The sequence below is a fragment of the Scatophagus argus genome, chromosome 17 (genome assembly GCF_020382885.2).
Source record: "Scatophagus argus isolate fScaArg1 chromosome 17, fScaArg1.pri, whole genome shotgun sequence".
NCBI lineage: Eukaryota > Metazoa > Chordata > Actinopteri > Scatophagidae > Scatophagus > Scatophagus argus.
Window position 1 is genome coordinate 142,514 of NC_058509.1, and position 18,547 is coordinate 161,060.

At 41.6% G+C, this 18,547-nt stretch overlaps 1 protein-coding gene across 3 annotated transcripts; it reads right to left on the bottom strand.

Moving 5' to 3' along the window:
* Nucleotides 1-29: 29 nt before the first annotated feature.
* plekho1a (pleckstrin homology domain containing, family O member 1a) lies at nucleotides 30-14,755 on the bottom strand. Of its 3 annotated transcripts, none has more exons than XM_046418229.1 (10): nucleotides 14,508-14,755; nucleotides 13,388-13,537; nucleotides 10,109-10,249; nucleotides 8,521-8,625; nucleotides 8,144-8,245; nucleotides 7,726-8,046; nucleotides 5,173-5,270; nucleotides 4,215-4,377; nucleotides 3,837-3,949; nucleotides 30-2,654 (listed from the first exon to the last, which is right to left on the bottom strand). In XM_046418229.1, exons 1-10 carry the CDS (start codon nucleotides 14,532-14,534, stop codon nucleotides 1,841-1,843), a joined length of 2,034 nt encoding a protein of 677 aa, XP_046274185.1. In that variant the 5' UTR covers nucleotides 14,535-14,755; the 3' UTR covers nucleotides 30-1,840. The 3 variants fall into 3 exon arrangements, with proteins under 3 accessions (XP_046274185.1, XP_046274184.1, XP_046274183.1); XM_046418228.1 differs by having other exon boundaries at nucleotides 30-2,651; nucleotides 7,720-8,046; nucleotides 14,508-14,754; XM_046418227.1 differs by having other exon boundaries at nucleotides 7,720-8,046; nucleotides 14,508-14,753.
* Between the last annotated feature and the right edge of the window lie 3,792 nt (nucleotides 14,756-18,547).

Sequence of the window (18,547 nt, forward strand, 5' to 3'; positions counted from 1 at the left end):
AATGGTGCTGTATGAACAAAATGATTAAATTTATTGTTCAAATAGAAACTTTATTGGTTTGTGTAAACATACACTCAGTCCGAATTTGATGCCTTCAACACGTGAGCCAACTTTTTTGGACACTCTGTTGTAAATTTTCCTTCAGCGACATCAGTCACAGCACGATGAGCCTGTAAGGTTCAACTCATCACAGACTGAGTTCATCTGAATGTAGTCAATGTGTACAAACACCAAACTGAACAGTGAAGAGACGAAAAACTGACTGACACAAACTGATAAATTAAAGTTACAGCAGCAACAACCAACATAAACGTGACTGAAATAAAGACTGTCTATCAGTTTACTGATGTTTAACAGCTGATATTTGATCAGTAAAAAGAGTTGATCCACTGGCAGCTCTTGATCTCATTCTCATTTTATAAAAAGCACAGTTTAAAATAAAAGTTTTAATTGAGAAAACATTTCAGTGTCCTGCTGAAGCTGAAAATGATTTCCTTTTATTTCTAATTGTGTATAGATTTCATGTTTGTCAGTATAAATAAAGTAATTCACTCTATGTCAACAGACCACAGATACAGAACTAAAGTACTGAAGTACTGTTTATGTACCATAAATACTTTCTACAGTATTTAAGTATGTCTGTGATGACAGCAGATATCAGCCGTTTGAAGTGATGTTGATGTGTTTGTCGGCTAATAAGAAAGAGAGATTATAAACTGTTAGTTTACTGTGTCTGCGTTACAGAGTTTGTCCAGGATGATTTTTACACTGTAAAATGTCCCAAATGAAACAATATTCACTATACCATTTGTCCATGACGTCTGAATTTCATTTATCAAATGTCATCTGCAACACGTGAAATTCCTCATGTATGTTCGTGAGACTTAAATCAATCTGTTATGTCCATGACGCGTGTATTTTATTCTTCACTATGTGTAAATTAATCTTGAGTTCTGTTCAGCATAACGACATTACTGACATTATTGCTTATTCTCTCTTTGTTGTATAACGCTCCCTGATTTTGTCTGAGCTTAACAAACATGAAATCTGTTTCCGGTGAGCTGGAATACATTTTGGGGTCACAACTTAATCAAAGACTGAAAATGTATAAGATTGTTTTAACAGGACTGTCACACACAAAGACTTCACAAAAATTAGCAAATAAATCAGGTAACTGATTATATTCTTAGTAATCAGTGTCCATTGTCCTCACTTCAAAAGAAGACCCCCACCACACCCAAAGACAACATTGTGCTCCTGAGTGCCTTCATGTTTTTGTCACAGTGAAAAAATTTCCCATCGTATAAATGTTGACAAAGTTACTAAAATGTGTCTTATTTCTTCTCCAAAAACCAAAACCAAAATATCTCTTCCAAAAAGGTCAGGACTGAAAAATTTTAAAATCTTCAGAGAGGCTTTTTGCTTCACTTTCGCAGAAAAAGACAAAGATGAAAAACATGCAGCACCGTTGGAGAAGGTGAAGGCAGCCGCCCCGATAAAACTGTACTGAAATTCAAATGTAACATCACACAAAGAGATTGAAAACAGGCAGCAGAAGTGAGTTTAGTGCACTGTGGAGGATTAAAATCATTAAACCTCTAAGGAAGAACTCGACTGCTGGTTTCAAAATAATCCATATTTGCCATAAGTGTCCATTTGCATCCAACCATCCCTGGATTAAAAGTTTAAAAACATTTAATGAATAGAATTAGAAACTCTGAAAATATGCATATCCTTGCTGCTTCTTTCGTGTATAAGCATGCTGAAAAATGCTGCCCCTTTCATTGACAAAACTCAATTATTCAGTACATCTTTGTAAAAAAAAAGAAAAAAAAAATCCTCAGGACTCATTGTCCTCCTCAGGTGATGTTGGGGAGGTGGGTGCGTCATACTCATCTGCTGCCATTGTTGAAGTAGGCAACCCAGACACCACTGGCATCATCTTCTCATAGGTCCTCCTGCGCTGCCGGCGCAGCGTCTGGCTCTGCAGCCCCTTCACCTCCTGCAGAACCTCCTGCGCCTCCTTCCACGATGACACAGCCTCCACTAAGAGGCGCTCAGCCTCAGCACGCCTGTTAGTCACTTCCAAGTCTTCCTCCGACAGCAGGGAGGGAGTTGAGGAAGGGGGAGACAGCTGTTGTTTGTCGGGGCTTTTAGGCTGTGGTGACTCAGAGGATCCTGATAGGCTTAGGGAGTTCTTCTGACTTGGACAGGGTAACTCCTGGCTGCATCTTTCCAGATGAGTGGAGTTGGTTTCACTGATTTGCAGTGAATCAGACCCTTTAACCTGAGAGGAGTCAGACCCTCTGAAACATGAAGGTGTTTCAGGTGACATCTGTACAGGAGAGTCATCCTCTTTGTTGGAATGAGACAAGCTGGACAATCCCCTGAGTTTTGGTGATCGAACTGTGTCAGAACTCATTGTCCAAGGACAGTCAGTGGCAGTCAGGCGAGGTGAGTCTCTCGGTTGAGGAGAGTCATTTACTTTAGCGGCAGGTGAGTGGGATCCTCTTGAGCGAGGTGACTCAGTCCCTTTGGAACGATTCCTCTTGGCTTTGGATCGAGGAGACTCCCTCCCTCTCAGACGAGGAGAGTCTTTGCCACGGAGTCGAGGAGAGTCACTGCTCCTGCTCCTTGGAGATCCAGATGACCTGCTAAGGAGGACGCAAAAATTAGTTAAACATTGACGCTGTTTTCACAGAACAAACTTTAAATAGCGGCAAGGCAATTTGCCGCTGCAATCCTTTTAAACTCTGTGGTGTTCGCATCTTTACAAACTAAAGTAGCAGGTATGATCATAGTTGAAAGCAATACAGCTTGACTTTAGAAAACAAACACTTATGTCTTGGCAAGGTGTGTGCAGATTTTAACTTATATTTCAGTTCTCTTTTTTGATTCTTCACACAACTACTTCTGTCATTTCATTTTCAGACACAGTTTTTCCATCTAAGTTTGTCAGGACAACAAAGACATGAAATTGATGGAAAGAGATTAGGGAGGAGGCCAGACAAAACTAAGAGGAGACAAAAACAGCAAGCTTTTTGGCCCACCTTCCAGTGTAAGCATTCAGCTTTATATACATATTCAGCTCTCAAAGTCAGAGATTTCAGTTTTTTGTTTGTTTCAGGTGAAAACAAACAAAGCAAAAAAAAAAGAAAAGTAAGTACATGGAAAGTACAGTTAGTAAAGTTCTTGCACCCCGATCAGTGTTTACCATGACCACTCATCCTCCAGTCTCTCCCCAGGTGTCTCCGAATGCCAATATTCACTTTAAGCAATTCATCAATTCTCAAAGTGTTTGCTACTAAATTCAAACAAAACTGAAATTATTGTGCTGGGCCCTAAACATCTTAGAAACAAATTATCTATTGATGCAGTCACTCTGGAAGACATAACTTACATTACTTATCTTTCTCGCTCAACCCAACAGGTCAAAGCAGATGGCCGCCCACCTCGAGTTGCAGTCTGCTCTGAGGTTTCTGCCTTCTAAAAGGTATTTTTTCCTCGCCACTGTCGCCAAGTGCTTGCTCATTAGGTAATGTTGTCTGTCTATATTAAAGACTAAATTAGAGAGTTTGGTTTTAACCTGCTCTATTTGGAAAGTATCATAAATAACATTTGTTGTGATTCGGTGCTATATAAAGTATATAGTAAAATTAACTGAATTAAAACTGATACGAATTGTATGCAAGACTTTTGTGTCATGGACAGAGAGGGCTTCAAGACAATCTGATTTCCTTCCCTTGTTTAAATTTTGGGAGTTTTAAAGTGCACAGTGCACATGAAGACCGTGACAGTTGAAATTATTAAGTATTGGTGAAAATAATAAAAGTAACCTGGAGTGAGGAGAGTCTGAGCCCCTGAGGTGATGGATGCGGGGGGAGTCAATGCCCTTCAGGTATGGTGAGCTGCCCCCGCGTTCTCTTTCTGCTTTGGACTTTTGCAGCTCCTGTCAATCACAATCACAAAAAAATTCCACCATCCACTCAGTTTTCTGTACAGATTGCACAGAAGTGTGAACATGTGAACAGGGTGACACCTGGCAGCAAGTTAAGTTTATCATAACCGTAACCTAAATGGAATTTTTTAGGTGCTAATTCCATTTCCTGATAAATAATTAATATTAATGTTGTATATTATTAGCAATTTATGCATTATATTATCTGTTTCTGTTAAAAACAACTATCACAAACTCTTGGATGAAGCAGTCAGACCTGTAGTCTCATCTCCTCCAGCAGCTCCTGAGCTCTCTGCATCCTCTGGGCAATGAGGCTCTGGAGCTGGCCAACTGGCTGCACTGAAGCTTCGCTCCCTGCCTCCTCTTCGGTTGGACAACGACGCAGAACAGAGCGTAATTCAGACCGAATTATTGCTGGTCTGAACAGGAGAAAGAGGAAGATTGTGAGAATTACAGGAGGAAAGAAAATAAAGAAAAACCCTTACATCCCAGATACTTTACCCTGATCATTTTCCAAATCATCCTCCAGTTTTTAGATTAAGTTTCAGTCTCTTTCTTAGAAAATCAACTACTGCTGCTCATATATAATCCATCTTACATTCACTCAAGACCAAGACCAAGAGATACCTGAACCTCTTCACAGGTGGACTGGTGGTGGAGTTATTAATCATTAGTCAGTAATACCAGCCTTCTACCAGACTGCGAGAATTCATCAGCCGATCCTCATTCTACCCTTTTTGGTAGTTATAAAAAAACACAAAAGAAATGAATTAACTTTGGGGCACAGCCTTAGAAACGGCAAATTAACCACTATTCAATCACATCACCAAGGCTAGTCCAGCTTGGACACCTGCCTGCAGGTTTTCCAAGAACTTCAAAATGTCAAACCCAGAAGAAACAGTGAGGGCTGAAGCAGGGAAATGGACAACTAGGCTGTCTTGCTTGACCAGAACGAGAATTTGAATAAAACATAGAAAATGGATGGATGGATGGATAATTATTTGTGACTTTATATTTTTGGGCCATCAAATGAATGCCTAAACACAGCAGTAGTGACAGTTTTCTCAACTATCAATATTTTTACAAGTATCACCTTGGGACAAATGATAAATGTAGGGATGGATTAGGTAAGTCACGATTTGCTCATGTGAACATGGGTTGTCAGAGGAGCTGAGTTATGATTTTTTTTATTTTACTATCAATTGTTGGTGTACCTGGAGGAGAGGACTTCATCCATGGAGGCACAGCGACTCCGGCCCTGCATGCTGAACCTCTTCCCCGGCTGAGGTGTCCATGACTGAGCCTGAAGTACCTGAAAGATAACACTTGCTTCAAGGCTGCTCCTTGTATCTCCAGGTCAGCGGTGGCTACCCTGGCCTAGACTGAGGAAGTGTTTGTATATTTACAACATTTACCAATGAACCTGTTTTTTGGGCTGGGTGACCGACAAAGGTTAGGCCTTAAGTGCCAACAAAAATCTTACAAGAGCACAAAATCTCTTTTGTCTCTGCATTGAAACAAAAATATAAAATGTGGGTCACTAAACCCCAAAATACTAGTTTTTGGATGGGTATGTTCACATGTAGGCCCAAGCTGGTTTTGGGAGCATTTTCATGACATGTTAATGAATACAGAGACAATAAAATACTGGACTTATTATCCCTGTAAAGCCCACAGAATTACAACATCATTTTTAACAATTCTAAATAAAGGCCGGCAAATGGTTTTTTTCCTCAATATCACATTTACATAGTTAATGAGTCCTATTGTTTGTCCTCACAATGCTATTGGATTGAAGAAGTGTTCATAGGTCCGGTCATCTGGCCATGAACTCACTCTACCTGCAAAATTCACTTTGCGCTCATCTCTTTTTTTTTGCATGACTGGGTTTGTCAAGATTCAAGTAAGTAAAATTTGTGTTCATTACACTGTCTGGAACACATAAATATTTAGTTATTTTGGAAAACATTAAGCAAATTTGATTTAGAGCTTGTTATGTCTATGTTGTAATTCTACAACGTTGGGCTAGAGTGAGATGATTAATTGTAACCAAGTTTTAAATGTACTTTTCTGTTAAATTTTAACTTAGTTTAGATTAGACCATAATTCAAAACAGGAATAAGTTGTATGTGGTATTTGAAACTGCATCATCTATAGCAGTATCTGAAACTCCCTGTATCTTAACTTCTAAATGATCCTCACCTTTTTTATGAGTGTTGCCCAAGTAGCAGTTTGTAGCATTAGGAGATAGAAAAACAGGATCTGAATGATTTTTTGGGGGGAAAGTCTGTTGCACCTGTAAGGGACAGGTGTGAATGGTCTCGAATGTGAACCTGTAGGTGCTCTGGAGGGATGCATGTGTTCCTTTTAGCATGATAAGTAGAGTCAGTCAGCCAGACAGTATTGTTTGAATGTAGTGGAATTTTGATTAGCATTTGCATTGAAATGATAATACTTTGATCTCTACCCTTGACATATGGTCTACCACCTAGTCTATTCTTTCTGTTTATCTACTACAATATAAGACCCATATGTATTATTCACATATTTTACTTTTCCATTTCAGAATTCCACCAGCGCAGAAAGGTCATCTATTCAGTGTGCAGGATGTGATTGCTGCAGTCCAAAATGGAGAGAACAATTTTGAAATGGACTCAGATGACACCGATGCAAGTGACTCAGAGAATGAAGACATAGGTGAAATGGACAAAGAAGAAAACTGCCCACCTAATGAAGCCCCAACCAAAAAATACACACCATGCCCCATGACAGGTTTCGCTGGCTGAAAAAGGAGTTCTGTGACTTTGATGTGTACCAAGGAATGTAGATGGAATACGACAAACCAAATCTGAAGTTGGACTGTCAGGTGATGTTGTGATGAAGCTTGCCTCCACACTTCCAGAGGGTCAAAACTACAAGATCTACGCAGACAATACTTCACCTGTGTCCCATTGGTAGTCAAGATCCTTGAGTGTGGAATCCATTAAGTAGGATACAATATTTTCCAATATTTTTATTAATAAATGCTTATTCATAAAACTATGAATGTTGTGTGATTATTACTCATGATGTATACTATTATGTGGCTAAGTAAGCAATCAGCTCTGCAAATGAATGCTTAAATGTTCTGTGTCTGTTCAGAAAACATTTCCCTATAAACTTACTAAAATTTAAAAAATTTGAAAAATCTTTAATTTCTACATCAGAGGCCTCCTAAAACAATATCTGAGATGTCAAAAATTATTTGCTAATTTTTACACCATATGATTCATCACCCTCCTCTACCCTCAGAAGATCTGATCACAGCCTGGTTCATCTCCTGCCTGTGTACAAACCCATTGCATACATGCAACCAGATGTCACCTGCACAGTGAAGAGGTGGCCTGAGGAGACTGAAGAGGATCTGAAAGACTGTTTCGACTCTTCTGTGTCAGAAGTACTGTGTGATCCTCATGGGGATGACACCGACAGTCTCATACATTTCATAATGGACTATCAACTTCTGTGTGGAAAACAGTACCCACCAGGACTGTGCAGTGCTTCTCCAAAATAGACCATGGATCACTTCTGACATAAAAATCCTACATAAAAAAGAGGGTCTTTAAGTCGAGGAACAGGGAGGAGCTGAAGGCTGTTCAGAGGGAGCTGAGGAGGATAATTAACTGACTCAATCAAGAAATTATTAGGTATTTTAACAACTATTTGTGTAATAGAAGCTATCATCTACACAGATCAGAATGTTAGAGTTAGAGTTTTCCAACCTGCACCTGCTGGGTCTTGTGGACCTTGGTGGCCTCCACCTGGGAGTGTTTGGCCCAGGACAGCTCACTCCCCCTGGGCAGACTGCTAGTCTTCACCTTGGGCTCCTTGGAGGAGACCCGCAGCTTTGATACGTCTGTGTCGGCTCGTTGACGAACTCCGACCCCCCGAGATTTGACAATTGCCACCTGACCACAGGAACCCCCCCTATGCAGGTCAACTTGGAGGTTCTCCCATGAATCCTGGGCGTCGCCATTGTAGTCTGGGGAGGAACTATCCTCCTCAGCAACCAGGTCAAGGGTCAACATGCCATGGGAAGAGGTAGACGCCTGAGGAAATGATTGATTGATTTTATTAAGGTTTTGATCAAGAAAATATAGACTGAACAAGTTGAAATGGGAGAAACACCAGAAGAGATGCCAGTACCACGGCCAGGAGGTGTCCTCTGGTTGGCAGCCGGCGGCCATGAGGGATCTTTGCCCGGTCTCTGGTGGGATGAACCAGTGCACTGTCCTCTTCGATGGTCACCTGAACAAACAGAAACTTTTGAAATGTCTTGGTTTCTATAACATATTTAACCTCCTTCCTCCTTTAAAAGGAATCCATCCAACAACGTGCTTCTGCCTCAAGGTGAAAAATAAACATCATGGAGCTAAGGAAAACTGGTCCATAAATATAACGTACATAGTCAGTAACTTAAAATTTATGAATGCTTTAGGAGGTAACCTTTTAATGAGGTCTATCACTCTTTATCAGTCTGATCAAGGTTTATCATAAATTAAAGTCAACCAATAGGCCCATACCTCATCTAAGATGCGGTTCTTGGCTTTGACGATTGCCACATTGAGAGCATTGACCCATGATTCCTTTTCCTCGGGACTCACCGCCAGAAACACGAGGTTAGGAACCTGCAAAAAGGCAAAAACTTTACTGTTACTGATATGTGATCTAGACACAGGGTGTTTCACCTGAACTGGAACACAGAGTATCAGTTGGACAGAAATTACAGTTTTAACCTGTTGAGTCTCACACAGAGTCAACTACAGTAATGATCTGAAAACTGACCCAGCATCAGAGGTTTCAGCAGTGTCCTCTTCAACACTATGGAGACAACCACTAAATGGATGTTTTAATGAGTCATTTATTCTTCATCTGCGGACAAAACGATTTCTGATGTTAATCATACATTTAACGTCTGAATTAAACTGTTTTTATGTAAAAGCTTTGCTACGGAAACTCAACACAGAAGCTGATTCCAGACCTCTGAGCATTAATGTACTTATACTGTCAATTACTTCACCCTGAGACAGATCAGTCTTACTGGGACAGAGGACAAGGACGTATTTCAGTCTCAGTTACAGATCAGTTGGCTTCATCTTTGGATTCTCTCCTTTGAGGCCTATGTGGCTGTAATAAACTGTAGCACAATGATATGTGAAAGTGTCTGGACTCTGAAGGGATTATTCTGCACTCACTCATCCTCTGACACACTAATGGGATTCTGTGGATTAAGCCTTTGGCTTGGCCAATCACTGCCGTCCAGGCTGGGTGAGTGAAACAAAACCTAATTCACCAATCCTGACACAGATGAAGTTGGAAATTGACCAATAACATGATAGTGTGAGGAAGGCGGGGCAGACTAATCACTGAGCACAGAGGACAGACACGAAAGAGGAGGGGGAAGATGATGAAAGACAGAAGCCCGGCAGAAACACAATATGAAGTAAAGATGTATTGAAGCACAAGTATTGTGAAGTGACCTAGAGGTTGGAGAAGCAGCTTGTGATTGGAGGGTCAGCAGTTCAATTCCCCCCTAGACTGGCAGGAAAAAACTTGGGTTGGATGGAGTGACTAATCAACATTCTCCCCCTCCATTAGCAACAGCTGTCATGCCCTTGAGCAAGGCACCTAAACCCCAAACTGTTCCCCTGGCATCTGACATGGCAGCCCACTGCTCCTGTGTGTTTCACTGCATGTTGCATGTATGTGTTCAATCAGTGATGGGTTAAATGCAGAGAAGAATTTCAGTGTATGTAAAAATATACTGACAAATAAAGTTTGAAGAAGAAGTGAAAATGAAAAAAAGTACATTTCAAGTACAGTTACATTTCGATACTGCTTACAAGCTAATTTCAGCATGCTAACATGTTAAACTAAGATGGTGAACATGGTAAATATTATAACTGCTAAACATTGACATGTTAACATTTTAATTCTAGTATTTAGCTCCATTGTGTGCATTTTAAAATTGCCCTAAGTCAGTTTTATCTTCTCGACTCTCTGTGTCTATTCGCTGTCGCTGCTCCACAAACTTCCCCACCATCTTCTCCAGGTATACTCCAGGTGAGGGTTAGTTTGTGCAGTCAGTTTATGTTCTTAAACGGGACTCACGTTGTTTCCTGGCTGCCGGCAGCGCAGCACAGTGAAGCGGCTGTGGTTTTTCTTGCTGCGACTCTTTGCTTTCCTCAGCTCCTCTGAACGCTCATAATCAGCCAGGTCGAACACTTCCTGTGCCTTCCGCTCGTCTTTCACCTGCAGACACACAACACATCCATTTACATCACAGTTCAGCATTCACATTCAAACACCTGAGGTTTCTGTCTGCTAACAGGCAGCCATTCCTCTCTGCTGTCTCCAGATGTTTGCTCATGGGGGGCCTGTTAACTCTCTGTGTTAGACTAGAGCTAGAGTTAAGAGTTACAGCTGACTTTGTCACTGCACCCTTCATGAACATTCTCGACGATCAGAGATGGATGAGAAGCAGATGCTCCCCTTCTCAGTTCATCACATTTAACACTAAAGATCAAATCTTCAAGCAAATCATGAGAATGACGCTATTGCTTCCTAACTTCAGCTGTCAAACTAAGCAGCTTGTTACTGAGCAGACAGAACAGGAAGACAGCGGTCGACTGCAGTACTTTCAGATATTTGTTAAGAGACAAAAACAGCAGTAAAACGAAGGAGATGGTGATTGACTTCTGGAGAAGGACATTACCACGTACACCAGTGAACATCTAGGGCTCGCACTTTGAGATGGTGGACAGTTTTAAGTATCTGGGTGTTCACCTCAACCATAAACTGGACTGGTCACATAACACCGATACCCTGTACAAGAAGGGCCAAAGTCGCTTCCACCTTCTGAGGAGACTGAGGTCCTTTGGATTGTGCAGGCCCCTCCTAAGGACTTTTTATGACTCTGTGGTGGCCTCTGCTATTCACTACGCTGTGGTCTATTGGGGACCGGGACAGGAAGAGACTGAACAAGCTGGTCAGGAGGGCCAGCTCTGTCCTGGGCTGCCCACTGGACTCTGTGGAGGAGGTGGGTGAGAGGAGGACGTTAGCCAAGCTGACATCCATCATGGACAACACCTCTCACCCTCTGCATCAGACAGTGGAGGCTCTGAGCAGCTCCTCATGTACAAACACACACACACACACACACAGATTTAAATCAAGTTTAGTTCTACTGAACAGCTGAGAAACCCATTGATCACCCTCTGTGTGTGTGAGTGTGTGTGAGTGGTCATGTGTAAAAGCTGGTGGCCTTGAACGTGTGTCACCATCATTCCCAATATGATCATTACATGGCCTGAGTGGACAGATAGCAGCTGTTAGCAGCTCCTGTGAGTTGCTCCTCTTTAAATATGATGAACCCTGACAAGCTGCAGACGAGCTCCTTAATGTCAGGTTCCGACGATTTGACATCACTCTGACATCACTGCGACCTGACAGTTTCTGATTGTATCTCAAGTAGTGAATCAACAGCTAATGTCTTGTCTGGCCTCATGAAGACAAGCAGGTCAAAATTGTTTTGTCTTGTCTCACTGTGTGTTGGTGACGTTGACCAATAGGAACTCAGATAGCTCTTCACCTGTAAACATGGTGGAGCGAGACAATGATGATAATGATGCTGAACTGAAAGTTAGCACAGTCACAATCAGACACAACGCCTCAGACACCATATTAGCTTATATTCTCGTTCCAGGAAGTCGGTCCTTCACTCCACCTTCCAGGTGTGAGTCTATAATCTGTAATGTTGCCCAGAGAGCAGCTAAACAAAGGTCCTGATCTCGGTTCAGATGATCTTATATGACATGAACAGATTTAAAGGTCACAGTGAAGCTTGATTCAGGCTGTGCAGAATAAACCAGCCCCTCCAGGAATTCACAATGTCGTCAACAATTAACACAAATTCAATCAATCCCCACGAATTATGAACAAGCTTGCAATTTTGTCCTTACAAAAGAACTTTTGTAATCCCAAGCCTGTTTGGCAAGGTTACTTGGAATAAAGCAGAATGCAGTTTTGTTCTCCCTGAAACAAATTTCCTTTGATCTTTTTGCAAATTTCACTGTTTCACGCAATTTAATCGCAACAAAAGCACTTAAAACATCGCAACATGTACTGCAATTTTTTTCAAATACTGCCGCGAAATCAGGCATTTAGGGCTGCAACAATCACAAAAAAAGCCTGCGAAATCCTGGAGGGACTGATAAACAAGATGAAGAATCAAATTACATCATCATTACAGGCAACACAAACACACACACATAGTCTTGTTAGCATGAGTCAGTCATAAATAAGAGAAGGAAAGAGCTGAAACTCACCAAAGTGAAAACAAACTGTTACAAATTAACTCTGACTAATAATCAACATTACTGTAAAAGAGCTCATATTCTCAGGGAAAATAAAAAATAGACAATTAAACTCAGAAAGTGAGCTAATTTGATGTGATTTATCTTTTTTCCCAATCACTCAGTCAACTACCCACTAATTTCAAACTGATTTACTGAATCAGGCTGAGCATTTAAAACTTCAAACTCGTGTCAACTGGCTCTGAAGACACTGATGCTGCTGCAGATTCACTCCCTCAGTGGGGAGACAGAAGGCAGGCAGGATGAATGAGGAGTTACAGGGAGGGAGAGACATGTTTAAAGAAGTCTGACTCAGATAAAGATAGCCGACATGTCTCCACGTCCTCCCACTGAAGCCAAACCATCCCTGATATGAGTGCTGCCATCTTGTTCTGGTGATATCATTTGGAGCCAGTGTGTGTGTGTGTGTGTGTGTAGCTTCAGGCTCAGCTGTGTGAGATGAATATCTTTAATTCAATGACACGTGTTGACTGTTCAGCCTGCAGCCTCCCAGTGTGTTCATCTAAGCGTGTGTGTTTATCTGTGTGTGTGTGTCTGAAACCACAAAACAGAATAAAATCCAATAAAAACTCTCTCTCCACTCATCTCTATTGGTCTTTAAAAAGCCTTTAGTTGTGTGACATCGTCCTGTGATCACTCAGTCTGACTCAGTGCTGTTCAGAAATGACTCAGCATGACCAGAGAAAGTAAAAATACATCGGGAGTGTTCAGGTCTTTTTCTGATCCAATAACACAACATGAACATCTCGTCAGCACGTCTGTCTTTGAGTTGATTTGCTGAATGTTCAGCCATTATGACCTGATTGATCATCAATCACGTGGAGTCTTGTTCGCCACCTGAGTAAATAAGTCAGCTGCTTAACGCTCAGGACGTTTGCGGAGATTTTATTCTGAAAATGAGGCCACAACAGGGCAAAGAAACAAGCTACCCACAATCCTCTCTGTCCTGTCCAATACATTGACACCATTGCAGACATGTGGGACTGGGACTAACAGACGTGTGGTGTGTCCTCACCTCCTTGTCAGAGATATAGAGCCGTTCTCCTCTCAGAACCATGTATCGGTTCCTCCACAGCTCTCTGAAGATCCCTCTGCCACAGAACTTCCTGATCCAGCCCACTTTCTCCAGCTGCTGTGCGGCCTGCTGACCCAAGTCCTGAACGCCCTGAAACACAGACAGAAACCAGAAGAATTCTGGTTTTCTGAGATGAATACTATCACAACCTGTGGGACCCTGAGATCCTGAAAACCTGAGACTATGTGATCTGTCTCCAGAAGGTGACAACCTTCAAACTGTCAAACTTCAGACATCCAACAAACAGGAGGAAGGGAGGAAGAGAGGAAAGGAGGAAGAGAGGAAGAAATGAAAGCTAAACTTGTTATGAACAGCCTGCTGCAAATGAAAAATGAGAGAGTGTGGAGAAGAAGTTCTTACAGAATAAAAACATGTTAAGAGGAAGGAGGAGGAGAGAAACATCGCCTAGATGAAGAGATGAAGATGTGGGAGGAAGAAGAGAGTAAACAGGTTCAGGTAGGAGGACTCAGTCCTTATGGGAGGAGGATGATAAAGACAGAGGAAGAGGAGGATGTTACAGAGAAGAAGAAGGGAGGACTGACCTACTTTGATTACATAACAGCAGGACGCTGACACATCACACCAATGAAGAAGAAAACACCTGGCAGCTTTCTAATATGGGATCAGTTCACAGAAAGTGAACTAAAGTGTACTTTGAATACATTTTTCTGATTATACTTCTACTGATGTAACATGTTCAATGACTATAACTTGCAAAAGAGTATTTGTACAGTGTGGTATTAGTATTTTTACTGCAGTAAAAGAATATGATTTCGAGCTTTACATTTCATTGTTCTCACTTTGAATCATTTGACCACATAAGTGATTAACATCTGCACTCAGCTGGTCTTCTGACGTGCAGCCTGCAGGAAGCTGAAATATCCCACAGCATGACGGACCTAAACGTGTCAGCTGCACAGACAGCACGAGGCAAATACTACAAGAATATTTCAGATAAATATAGCAGTACACTGACTTCATGTATTCATGATTTTGTCGTGCTGTTCCATCAGCCAGCCTCGGCTCACCGACAGACAGAGGATGAAGAAGAGGCTCCTACCCGCCTGCTCTGGTTGCTTTTCTTCATCCTCACACCGCAGTCACACCGACGGGGGTGAGCTTCGGCCCGGTCCGATCCGGCTCGGCAGGTCCTGGTATCGGTGAGTCCGTCCGCTTCCTCTTCAGCTACGGGTCTGTTGTCTGAACCGAAGCATCCTCCTCCTCCAGTGTGTGTGTGTGTGCAGGCAGATGCTCTCTGTCAACGCTCGTACACGCGCCCGGACGCGCGCACAGTAACCTACATACAAGCAGCCCGACACCACCACCTAGCGACACACACACACAACACAACACACACACACACACACACACACACACGCGCGCGCGCTCTTTAAACAAAGAGTCATTGATAGATCAGATCAGATGGGACTATCGATCACAGAACTGAACCTGAACTGGTGATGGAGCTCATTTCAAACATTCGACTAAAAAAAACATTTATGGTTTTTGTGATATTGTTCAGTATGGAATCCAATTCAGGCCAAGATTAGCAGACAGTTTGACAGTTTGAATTATAGTTAATAAAATGTTGATTACATGATGAAACAGTATTATCAGATTGATCATCAGACTTTTTCTGAACTTATATTGCAATTTGTTGCAATTTTGTTTTGATCATAGAATTCTGATCTGATAATAATTTTGACTCAACTTGCTTGAGCACTTTAGACACATGCTTAAACCAAAGTAACATAACTTGAAGTTGTTGTTGCAGTATCTTAAACAAAGTGTAACCAAACCTTAAACAAAAGCTCTGCTTTGCCCTTTAGTTGCAATTCTGTAACACACTTGCTCCTGCACACTACATACTATTTCAGACACAAAACACTTTGTTCAAGTATGATATCTCAGGGTACCATTGGGAAGACACATCTATTCAAAATACAAAACACACTGGGTAATTGAAAATACTTAGACACACACCTGAAAATACTTACTTACAAAACTGAACACCAATCAGCCTCAGTTAAGCCATTTTGAGGATTTGCAAGCCTGGAGAGATCGAGGCAGAGGTAGAAGAAGAGCAAGACAGAGAGAGAGAGAGAGAGAGAGAGAGACAGGAGGACGTTGTCCAAGAGGCCATGCAAGGACCATTATTTCGACATGGTCCTTGACATAAGAGCAACTTTGGTGGACCACGTCATAAACCACGGCCTGACTGTGAGGGAAGCTGGACAGAGTCCACCCTAATCTAACCCATTTCACAGTTTCATCCATATTTTTTTTTTTATTTACTTTATTAATCCAAAGCTTGGAAATTACTTCTCTGCATTTAACCCATCACTCACTGAAACACACACACATGCAACATGCAGTGAAACACACAGGAGCAGAGGGCAGAATCAAGCACTCGGGGAACATATTGGGGGTTGTGTGCCTTGCTCAAGGGCACATCAGCCGGCTAAGGAGGGTGGGGACATTATCACTCCACCACACTCAAATTTTTTCCTGCCCATCCGGTGGGGGAATCGAACCGGCGACATTTCGATCACAAGCCGTTTCTCCAAACTCCAGGCCACGGCTGCCCCTAAGAAGCACATTCCGACTGGAAAACAGGTGTGTTCAATTCTCTACTCTACTCAGACTGTATCTAGAGTATTTACAGTACTGTACCATATCACATTACCGTATCACAAGTACTGTATTGCAGGGAAACTAATGCTCCTTTTCGAATAAAAGTGGTAGTTTTGTGAAGCATACCGTGATAACATGTTGAGATGTTTCAGTACTGTGTATGGTATATACAGTTAAGTATAGCACATACAGTACTGTAAAAAATAACCAAACCAATAACAATTTTTGGTTGTATTTTCTACAGAATGGCTAGAAGACCAACTGGGGGTGGACGCCAACGCCTGTTCACCCAACAGCAGGAACTTGCCATAGTGAACCTAGTCAGAGCAAACAATGCAATCTGTCCCCACCAGCTACAGCAAAAAATACTTGCAGATAGGCAAGTATTCAGCAACATAAATCGAGTAAGCATTACTACTGTCAGACTCATCTTGATAAAGCACAACATGACCATGAAGCAATTGTACAGTGTCCCATTTGAGAGCAACAGTATAAGGGTCAAAGAACTTCGACATGAATACCATGAGTACCATTGGAACAGTACCACATAGATACATTTAGAAAGCTACACAGGTACTTGAGTGGTGGGGTGGGCGGTTCTGTATGTGTAGTACTGTAGTTGTGTGCTTTGAGTAAAGCCACCCACAATATGTATTTTTTGTTACAGAGAACTTTGGACATGGATGAGGCTGAACAGCCTCAGGAATTTATTTACATTTACGAGGCTGGATTCAACCTTAGCAAATGCTGGGAAATGTCACATTGTGCGCTGCCATAAGTCTTCTAGAGCTGCTGCACCATCATGCCCAACTGGGTCCCTATAATGCGCAACACATAATCACATTTCTAGATGCACTTCATGATGCAGTTGTACAGGACAGACCAGAGCAGCCCAGGTTTGTTGTTGTCTGTGATAATCTTAGTTTCCATTGGGCTGCTCTGGCCCAGAACTGGTTCACCAACCATAATAAGTTTGAAGTTGTGTACTTGCCCCTTTACTCACCATTTCTAAAGCCTACAGAGGATTTTTTTTCTGCTTGGAGATGCCGTGTATATGGCCGCCAACCACATGCCCACATGCCTCTTCTGCAGGCAATGGAACAGGCCTGTGAAGACACTGAGGTAAGGTTAATCCATGGATGGACTCAGCACACAAGGGGATATTTTCCCCGGTGCTTAGCAAGGGAAGACCCCAACAGACGGCAGGATCCATAAGCCCATTTACAAGCAGTTGTGTTTTCTGTGTTTACAATAGTGTACTGTTTGTTTTATTTTTATTTTACTTTAATTGTATTTACTGTCAATTTAACATATATGTGAATGATTTATTTCCCGGTGTTGTGTCTTATTTGCTTGTGTGTAGAGTTTTGACACAATGAGCAAAGTTTTGCAAAACTCATTCAAGCCACAGACAAAAACTGTAATACTACTGTTGCAGGCAGTACTAACTACTACTGCAGTACCCATATCTGTGTAACCTCCATGTAAAGTCTTTGATAGGAAACTTTCTGACACCTCAGAAGCTCGAAGGAATCAAATGTTCCTCTGAAACTTCAACAGAATTCAGTTGTTGTTACAGCACATTTTTCAGTTTAATCATCAATAAATTCTGTTTGTCAGGAAGCTGCGGGCAACAAAACAGGAAGCTCCACAGTGAGTCATTGTTTATTTACAGTGAAAACCAGCAGACCTCCAGCAGGTGGAGCTACAACAGTTTGTTCACTTCATAAACCGGTTAAACTGATTATAGTGACAATTACTGATGTTTCTAATTTCTTGATGTTAACTAAATGCTAACATCAGCATGCTAAGATGCTCACAGCAGCAACGCTAACATGCTAATTAGCAGGTGAAGTATTAGCGTCTTATTTTTAAGCATGCTAACATTAGCCTGCTAACATTAGCTGACTATCAGTAAACACAAAGTGCAGCTGAGACTGACGTGAGCGTCGTCAGCTCTGCAGGTCTTAAACTGAAGTGTTGGACACATCAGCATGCTGATGCTGATGGTGACGCTAGACGAAACGGGAGAGAATCTTCTTGAGGGGAACTTACGTCTATTTGAACTTTTAGTAGGTATGAAAAGAACAGGTTTTCTACACATACAAATACACAAAACAGTCATCATAAAAGAAGGAGTAATTAGACTTTTTTTCTCCTTTCAATTTTCTTTCCTTATGGGTAAGAAAAGATTAATTGTGCTTTGGCTGAACTGAGCCTTTAGTTTGGATGTCCCTTCATCCAGGATTATACATTTTGATTATATTATGGTGTTAATGTTGTAGTTGTCTTCATTTCTCTGAGAATAAGGTAAGAAAATGGAGAAAACGTCTGTTGCAGAAATCTCATGTCATGAAATGCATAAACAAATGCGAGTCATGTACTGGTGAGCTTCACCATACAGTCGATCTCCCAGTCTGACCAGCACTCCCAGTTCTGTTTGACTCAGTTTGTTTATTAGTCAGA

Coding starts and splice junctions, on each gene's coding strand:
- plekho1a (XM_046418227.1), bottom strand. CDS start 14,534: ATGAAGAAAAGCAACCAGAGCAGGCGG. Junction 8,626..10,108: donor GCCGGCAGCCAGGAAACAAC/GTGAGTCCCGTT, acceptor GCCTTTTTGCAG/GTTCCTAACCTCGTGTTTCT. Junction 3,950..4,214: donor TGGAGGAGATGAGACTACAG/GTCTGACTGCTT, acceptor TGTGATTGACAG/GAGCTGCAAAAGTCCAAAGC.